The following is a 9,460-nucleotide window of genomic DNA, read 5'->3' on the forward strand; positions in this document are numbered from 1 at the left end:
AGCCACTGTTTGGGGCATAGATATTTATGATTGTTATATCTTGCTGATTTATGGTTCCCTTAAGCAGTATGAAATGTCCTTCTTTATCCCTTCTGACTAACTTTGGCTTGCAGTCCACATTAACTGAAATGAGGATGGATACCCCAGCTTTTTTGCTGAGTCCATGTGCATGGTATATTTTTCCCCATTCTTTCACCTTTAGTCTATGGGTATCTCTTTGTATGAGGTGAGTCTCTTGTAGGCAACATACTGTTGGATCTTTTTTTTTTAATCCAATCTGCCAGTCTATGTCTTTTGATTGATGAATTCAGGCCATTCATATTCAGGGTTATTATTGAGATATGATTTGTATTCCCGGTCATTTGACTCATTTTATTTATTTATTTAATTTGACACAATTTTGTTCCTCCTTTATTTGACAGTTCCTTTAGGATAGCTCATCCCTTTGCTGATTTGCGTCTTTGTTTTTCATCTCTTCCTCGTGGAATATTTTGCCTAGAATGTTCTGTAATGCTGGCTTTCTTTTTGTAAATTCTTTTAGCTTTTGTTTATCATGGAAGGATTTTATTTCATCGCCAAATCTGAAGGTAAGTTTTGCTGGGTATAAGATTCTTGGTTGGCATCCATTTTCTTTCAGGGCTTGAAAAATGTTGTTCAATGACCTTCTAGCTTTTAAGATCTGGATTGAAAAATCTGCTGATATCCATGTTGGTTCCCCCTGAATGTAATTTGGTTCTTTTCTCTCACTGCCTTTAAAATTCTGTCTTCATTTTATATGTTAGGTATTTTCATTATAATGTGCCTTGGTGTGGGTCTGTTGTAATTTTGTGTATTTGGAGTCCTATAAGCCTCTTGAACTTGATTTTACATTTCATTCTTCAGATTTGGGAAATTTTCTGAAATTATTTCATTCCTTTGGTTCATTCCTTTGGTTTGTTTCTCTAAGCCTTCCTCAATCCCAATAATTCTTAAATTTGGCCTTTTCATGATATTCCATAGTTCTTGGAGATTCTGTTCATGATTTCTTACCATCTTTTCTGTTTGTTCAACTTTGTTTTCAAGGTTAAATATTTTGTCTTCAATATCTGAGGTTCTGTCTTCCAGGTGTTCTATCCTATTGGTTGTGCTTTCTATGGAGTTCTTATTTTGGTTTATTGTTTCCTTCATTTCAAGGATTTCTGTTTGTTTTTTTTTAATATCTCTAACTCTTTATTGAAATGATCTTTTGCTTCCTGTATTTGCTCTTTTAACTGTCGATTGGTGTGATCATTCAATGCCTGCATTTGCTCTTTCATTTCATCTTTTGCTTCCCTTTCATTTTAATTATGTACATTCTGAACTCCCTTTCTGTCATTTCTTCTGCCATGCTGTCATTGTATTTTATTGATGTAACATCTAGATTTGTTTGAGGCATTTTCTTCCCTTGTTTTCTCATATTGTTCAGGTATCAGTGGACTGCTGAGATGTTGCAGATTTCCTCTTTTGACTTATAATGTCCCTGAAGATTTCTAGTATATCCCCTCTTAGCCTTCAGTAGCCTGAAGTCTTGGAGGAAGTTGATAATGCGGTGCTCCGCAAGGAAACTGCCTCTCTAGGGTTGGTGGCCTTTAGGTGGGGTATATTTCCTGCTAGTGGGCAGAGGTGCCTCTACTTGTTGACCAATGGTCAACCAAAGGGGAACTAGGCTGCGGGCTGAGGCAAGGCCTGTTTGTGCCTGTGTCTCTGGTTTTACCGTCCTTGTGGGAAAACCTCATCCGGCAGGGAAGACTCACCTGGTGGGGAAGTCTCGCTGGTCAGTTCCCCTCCTGGAGGTTCCCCTCAGTCCACAACTACTGCCTGGGCAGGGCAGCCTTCCCAGGCAATGTTCCCAGGGGCCCAGACCTACCTCCTGGGCCTGGGAGCCCTGCCCTTCGCAGCCGAGTCTCCTTAGGTTGCCCCTCCTTAGAGAAGCTGCCCACAGTCCTGGAACCTTCGCTCCGCCCCTCAGCTTGTCTCTGTGTAGCTCTTTCATCAAAAGGTGCCTAGGTCCCCAGACCGTGCTTTGCACCTAATCGCCTTCCTATGCGACCCCTCCTCTGAGCAGCCACCTGGAGCCTCGTACATATGCTCCAAGCCCCAGTGACCTGCCGCTCACCTCTTCCTCCAGGCAACCACCCGGTGTTCTGTGTGGGTGCTTGGAGATCAAGCAACTCACTGCCCACCTCCACCTCCTCAGGACAGCCCCCCCCCATTGTTCAGGAGGTTGCTGAGTCCAAACAGCTCGCTGCCCAGCTCTTCCTCTGGCAGTCACCGGAGCCCCGGCAGGTTGCTTTGAAACAAAGCCGTTGTGCTGTGCGGCCTCCTCTGCAAAGTTCCCCACTGTCTGTGTTTACCACTCCAGCGGCGGGAGGGGTGTCTCACCGGGCAACTCTACTTCACAAAGTTCCCTGCGTTCCGGGGCTACCGCCCCATCCAGGACATCTCCCCAATGGGAGAGACTCACCCGGTGGCTTTGTGTTGGTCCCAAGTCACTATCTCCTCTTTTGAATCCTGAGTCCTGGAGCAACATGAAATGCAGCCGCCCTCTAGTCTGCCATCTTGAAAACCCCCCTTATAATATTCTTAATACAATACTGAACACCAGTGGCTAGTGTTTTATTCAGTAATCTTGCATCTGATTTCAACAGAGATATTTGTCTTTAGTTTTCTTTACTTGATGTGTCCTTGTCTGACTTTGGATTGAGTGTGATACTGGCTTCATAGAAGGAATTTGGAAGTGTTCCATCCCTTTGAATTTCATGGACTAATTTGAGGAGTATTGGCATTAATTCTTTAAAGCTTTGGTTGAATTAAGCTGAGATTTCATCAGGTCCCAGGTTTTTCTTTGTTGAAAGATTTTTTTTGTTTGTCTGTTTGTTTTACTTCTTGTATCTCATTACAAGTTATTAGTCTGTTTAGGTTCTCTATGTCCTCTTGATTCAGTTTTGACAGATTATATTTGTCTACGAATATATCTGTTTATTCTATATTTTCCAATTTATTGAAGTGTTAGTTTTCAAAATAGTCCCTAATGATTTGCTGAATTTCTGGGTTTTCTATGTTGATTTCTCCTTTTTCATTTTTAATTTTATTAATTTAATTTATATGCTTTTTTCTTTTGTTTAATTTGGCTAAAGCCTTATTAATTTTGTTTATCTTATCAAAGAATGAGCTCTTTGCTTCCTTCTGTAGTTTTGGATTTTAAATTATTGTTTTATTTTTACAGAATGCATTTTGGAATTTTTTTTTTTTTATGGAACTGGGGATTGAACTCAGGGCCTTGTGCATGCTGGGCAAACACCCTACCAACTGAGCTATAACACCAGCCCTTGCATTTTGATTCATTGTACACAAATGGGGTACATCTTTTCATTTCTATGGTTGTGCATGATGTAGATTCATACCATTCATGTTATCATACATGTACATAGGGAAATAATATCTTTCTCAGTCCACCACTTTTCACACCCCCCCCCTTACTCTCATTTCCCTCTATGTAATCTAAAGTTGTCTTCTTTGTTAAAGGCATTGAGATGCATCATTTGGTGGTTTATTTTGAATTTTTCTGATTTTCTTATTCAGGGACTCATAGCTATGAAATTTCCTCTTAGAACTATCTTCATAGTGTCCCAGAGAAACTGGTCTGTAATATCACTATTCTCATTTAAGGATTTTTTAAATTTCTCCCTTAATTTCCTCTGTCATCCATTCATCATTCAAATATATTGTTCAATCTCCTTTTATATTATACAGTTTGTTGGTTTTGATCATGTTGATTTCTAATTTCATTCTATTATGATCTGTGAAGAGGCAAGAAATTATATACAAATATACATATATATGTAATATATGTACATATCTTTTTTTTTTTTGGATTTGCTAAGAGTTACTTTGTGGCCTAAAATATGGCCTACTTTGGAGAAAATTCCATGAGTCACTGAGAAGAAACTATATTTAGGTGTTGTTTGATGGAATATTTTATAGATGTCTATTTGTTCCATTTGACTTACAATATTTTTCAGTTCAAGAGGCTTTACTGAGTTTATGTCTCAATGACCTATTTAATAGTTAAAGAATTGTGTTGAAATAACCTATAATTTTTCTACTGCATTGTATCTGGATCTTCAATTTGAGTAGTATCTCTTTTAGGGCATAAATATTTATTATCATTAGATCTTCTTGTTGCATTATTTCTTTGTCATTATAAAGTGACCTTTTTTGTCTCTACTGATAAATCTGGTGTGAAATCTGCTTTTTCAAACCTAAGGGTAGCTGTTCCTAATTATTTTCAGGCTCCACTTACATGGTATTTCAATTTCCATCATTTCTTTTTCAACCTGTAGCTGTCTTTACTGTAAGGTGAGTCTCTTGCAAACAACATATAGTTGGGTCTTCTTTTGTTGGGCCTATGTCTTCCAATTGCAGAGATGAGGTCATTTTACATTTCATATTAATGTAGAGAGTTTTTTTTTAATTCCTTCCATCTTGATTTATTTATTGGGCTAATTTGTTCTGGTTTCTCATTTGCTTAGTTACTCTTTAAATGAGATTAGTTCTTTTGTGAGCTCTGAGGATTGTTTTATATTTCTTATGTGTTCAGTGTGTCTTTAAGTAAGTTTTGTAATGCAAAATTTAATAGTAGTTATAATTATTTTTAAATTTCTGCTTATCTTGGAAGGTTTTTATCTCATCTTCCATTTGGAATGATAGTTTTGCTTGATACAACAGTTTTAGTTGACAATTATTGTCTTTCAGTATTTGGGACACAGTGTTCTAAGCCCTCCTGGCATGTAGAGTTTGTGCAGAGAAATCAGGAGTGATTCTGTTTGGATTGCCTCTAAATGTACCCAGATGTTCTTCTCTTGAGGCTTTTAAAATTCTATTCTTACTGGATCCATTAGGCATTTTAAGTATAATGGGTCATGGAGAGTTTCTTCTTTTATCTTGTAAAGCACTGCTGACTAGGAAACATGGCACTAAACACTTGAAGAAGAAGAGATAAAAAGCCTGAAATGAATAATCTTTGGATGGTATTGTGAAGAATTGGGCAATGAAGAAAACAGGATCAGTACATTTGAAGAAAAATCAGTAGAAAATATACATATTAAATGCCAGGGACAAAAAGTTTTAAAAGTTGAACCAAGATCCAACATAGATATATAATTCTATACGACAGTGTCAGCATATTTACCTGTCTAAATCTTTCTACTCCTACAGAGATGGATCAAAATAGAAAATAGAGTTACTGATATACATATACATAATTTTATAGCATTTACTTCAAAAAAGGAAAAGAATTTTTTTCATTTTTGTTGGCTAAAGGACTCTCATGAATAAGTATACATGGAAAACATCTCATGAAACTTGTAAACATTTACATGAAGGCAGCTAGGGGGCTTATGATGCTCTTAAAGAGCTCAGAGTTTCACAACTACTTCTGCAGCAGACTCACCAGCTTAGTTGGGCTTCTGGAGCTCAGTGCTACCCTAAAATCACCTCTGCACCTCCTGTGTACAACAGAAGATAGTTGTGATGGCTTCATGATATGTCAGGTGAAAAACAATCTCTTGGGTAAAGTTTTACATTTTTATTTCTACTGCAGCATGATTATAACACATTTTCAAGTATTGCCAGAATGCATAGTAGTTTTAAAGTAGGTCTTCCTCACACCTTAAATGCCAAGAAAGTAGTATTCCCTTAGAGGCTATAAATATGATTCTAATCCAAATATATTTATATAATTATGCATATGTGTGTAATGTTTATTTTCCTATTAATGAAAATTGTGTCATCCGATAATACAGTATTGAAATTGCAAATTTCATTTTACAACATATTTTAGAAACGAGTGTGTCTACATGTGTGTGTATAATATATACTTAATATGAATTCATGTTTTCATTAAAATGCTATCTTTAATTCATTGACTTTTAGATGAGTTTAAGTTTCTTCCTATGTTTTGCAGTCATTGAAAAGGCTCCAGGTTTCAATGTGTCAGAGTGACCTTGACTGTTGGAAAAGAAGCTGTGCATCCATGTCTAGATGGAGTTGTGAGAGTTAGACTTTGAGATCGCTTTCTGAGAACTTGCAAGCACTTGAACCCCCATGAAAGGTAGGTGGAACTGACTGTTTCTCACACATTTTTCAGCACCATTTGTTAAGAGACAGTTACCAAAATATGCTTTAACATTCCAAAATAGGTGCAATAGATATCCAACTGGAATTTCAATTTTAATGCATTAAAATGTGAATGAAAACAAACATCTGTCCTTATGATTTATCATTTTAATAAAATGAGGAACTCTTAATGTCAAATTTTTTCTGTTTATTTGTGTTCTCTTCCTTTTTGTTTTTTTTTTTTGCTTGTTTTTTTCGGGTTTTTGATTTGGTTTTGTTTTATTTTACTGATCAGTGAAATTCATTTATATTTAAAGAAGTCATGCTTTATATGACATATGTATTACAAATATATATTATCATTTTGCAAATACAATTTGGATTGAATGTATGTATTACAAGGCAAATAAAAAGTTTGTTTAGTATTTTGCAAATTAAACTGAATATTAATTTTCTCTTTGTATATATATTATCTTCCTAGAAGTCAAGGTATAGAATACTGGAGAGTTACATTTAGTAATAATTCCACTCAGAGTTTAATTTATGACTGAAACAACCAGAGATGGTGATCTACCATGTACCTACATTCCCAGGGCATTTGAGTTTTGTAACAGAATCTTACGAAATTGTCCAGAATGGTTTGAAAGTTGAATCCTCCTGACTTAGGCACCCCAAGTTGCTGGCATTACAGGCCCTTGGTACTATATCCAGAACAGAGATTATTATCTGATTCCTTGATGCTGCCTGTAAACTTGAAATTTTAAGGATTGTTTTGATTAATATGAGTTGTTCTCCTTCTTCTTCTTTGTTATTAGTCCCAGTGTTGCCTTAGTTCATACAAAAACTTGCTGGAAGACACAGAAAAATGATGAAAAGTGAAGAATTTAGTTTTGAATGACAAGTATGATATAAAGGGTAAAATAATTTTATAATAGAGGTTGAATATAGAATTGAAAAGAGCTAGAGATTGTAAGATAACTTTTATTCAAGGCAAGATATAAAAATGTCCTATACTGGATAACACTGACCAGATTGCTCCAAACAACTGTAATTTTATGTTCACTGTCTCTCAGTCTTTTTTCTCTGTGTGTGATTGTGCCCAGATTCTATTAAACAATTATGGTCTTTTATTTCTATAAATAGAACACCTAGAAAATCTATAAAATTTTATAGGACACCTATATATTGGTTCAAAGTTATTATAGGCGTCATATATATATAGGGTGAGGGAACATAATAGATTAAGGAAGACAATCTCAAATGTTTAAAAACCATGACCGGGATCTCCAAAATTCTACGTATGATTACTTGAAAAGGGAGACCAGGTGAAGAAAGGTTGAAACCTCCTGCAGGCAATGCAGCACAAGTGTTCTCTCTGTCTCCAATGCACCACCCTGGCACTGATAGCTCCCTGCTGAACATTGATGAAACACATTCAGCTTGGAGAGTTATCTGCTCATATCAAATCCCCTAAAGTCATGTTTACTATGCTTGAAGAAATGTTTACTGTTTCATTATATCTCTATTTCTTCATTTCATATGCAATCTGGTGAATGTCTTAAATGAATTCTAGAAATTCAATTTTATTCAGAAAATTTCACAGGATTGTTAATGATAACAATCATTTCATGACTGAGAATACATATTTAAACTGAAGTTTACTCCTTTTACATTTTATTCTTTTCTCCTTTGCAGATTGAGGGTTTCCAACCCGCCATGCCCCCACATCAACCGAGATGATGCACCAAAACAACGTGACTGAGTTCATATTGGTAGGATTGACACAGGATCCTCTGAGGCAGAGAATGGTATTTTTAATATTTTTAATTTTCTATGTGGGGACTGTCATGGGGAATATGCTCATTATTGTGACCATCAAGTGCAGACAGTCTCTTGGGAGCCCCATGTACTTCTTTCTGTTTTATCTCTCCTTTGCTGATTTCTGCTTTTCCACATCCACAGCCCCTAGATTGATTGCGGATGCTCTTTCTACAAAAAAAGTCATATCCTACAATGAGTGCATGACACAGGTCTTTGCTCTTCACTTATTTGGCTGCATGGAGATCTTTGTCCTCATCCTCATGGCTGCTGATCACTATGTGGTCATTTGTGAGCCTTTGCATTACCCAAGGATCATGAGGAAGCAGGTCTGTCTCATCTTGATTATTCTTGCCTGGATAGGGTCTTTTATACATTCCACTGCTAGATTATCCTGGCCTTGAGATTGCCCTTCTGTGGACCCAAATTGATTGACCATTACTGCTGTGATCTGCAGCCCTTGTTGAAACTCGCCTGCATGGACACTTACATGATCAATCTGCTCTTGGTATCTAACAGTGGGGCAATTTACTCCAGCAGCTTCATGATTTTGATGATCTTGTACATTCTCATCCTGCATTCACTGAGAAACCACAATGTGGAAGGGAGGAAAAAAGCCCTCTCCACTTGCATGTCTCACATCATTGTAGTGGTCTTGTTCTTTGGTCCCTGTATATTCATATATACACGCCCCCCAACCACATTCCCCACGGACAAGCTGGTGGCAGTACTTTATACCATTGGAATACCCTTCCTCAACCTACTCATCTACACACTGAGGAATGCAGAGGTGAAAAATGCCATGAGAAAGCTGTGGCATGTTAAAACTGCATCCTGAGCAAGGATGTATTGAGGACCAATTTTTAAACTTAATCAGTTATGATTTGATTGAAAAGTACAGATATTAAACATGTTCATTTCTGAATATTGTAAGAGTCAAGTGTACTTACATTGGAATTGGGGGTTTATCGCATTCCCTCTGCCCGCAGAGAGAGACACGACAAACTGGTTGTTCATCAGAGCTCTTTATTGTTCTTCTTTGTTCTTCATTCTTCTTTCTCCTCCTCATTACAAGGAAGTCATGGTTATTATATATGAATCATGAGCCAATCAGGTTACAGAGCATGTGGGGAGAGCATGATTACAATATAATACAATAGGGGTATCAAGAGAGCACGTAGCGAGCATGAGTCACCTCATCCAATCAGAATGATTTCCTTAAGCAGTGTCAGCTGGCTCAGTGCCAGGTGCCACACTGAAGTCCTTGATGTTGCAAACCAGGGGCCCCGGCTCAGTGCCAGTGTGTTTGTTGCAAACCAGGATGCCCCGGCTCAGTTCCAAGTGTCACACTAAAGTCCTTGATGTTGCAAACCAGGCCGCCCCGGCTCAGTGCCAGGCGCCATATTGAAGTCCCTGAAAGCCAGGCTAGGGTGGGGTCCGTGGTACCCCGACAGCTCCCCCTTTTCTTTTATTAAAAGAAAAGGCTTGAGACCGTGCCTGTCTTAGG

The 9,460-nt window shown here is 37.4% G+C and overlaps 1 protein-coding gene across 1 annotated transcript; it reads left to right on the forward strand.

The window, feature by feature from the left end:
• Positions 1-7,871: 7,871 nt before the first annotated feature.
• On the forward strand, positions 7,872-8,791 carry LOC124975432 (olfactory receptor 4C11-like). The gene is given in 2 exon segments (XM_047538157.1): positions 7,872-8,337; positions 8,340-8,791. Coding segments are annotated over 2 exon segments (918 nt in total).
• Positions 8,792-9,460: the final 669 nt, after the last annotated feature.

This window comes from Sciurus carolinensis, unplaced genomic scaffold, assembly GCF_902686445.1.
Source record: "Sciurus carolinensis unplaced genomic scaffold, mSciCar1.2, whole genome shotgun sequence".
Lineage (NCBI taxonomy): Eukaryota > Metazoa > Chordata > Mammalia > Rodentia > Sciuridae > Sciurus > Sciurus carolinensis.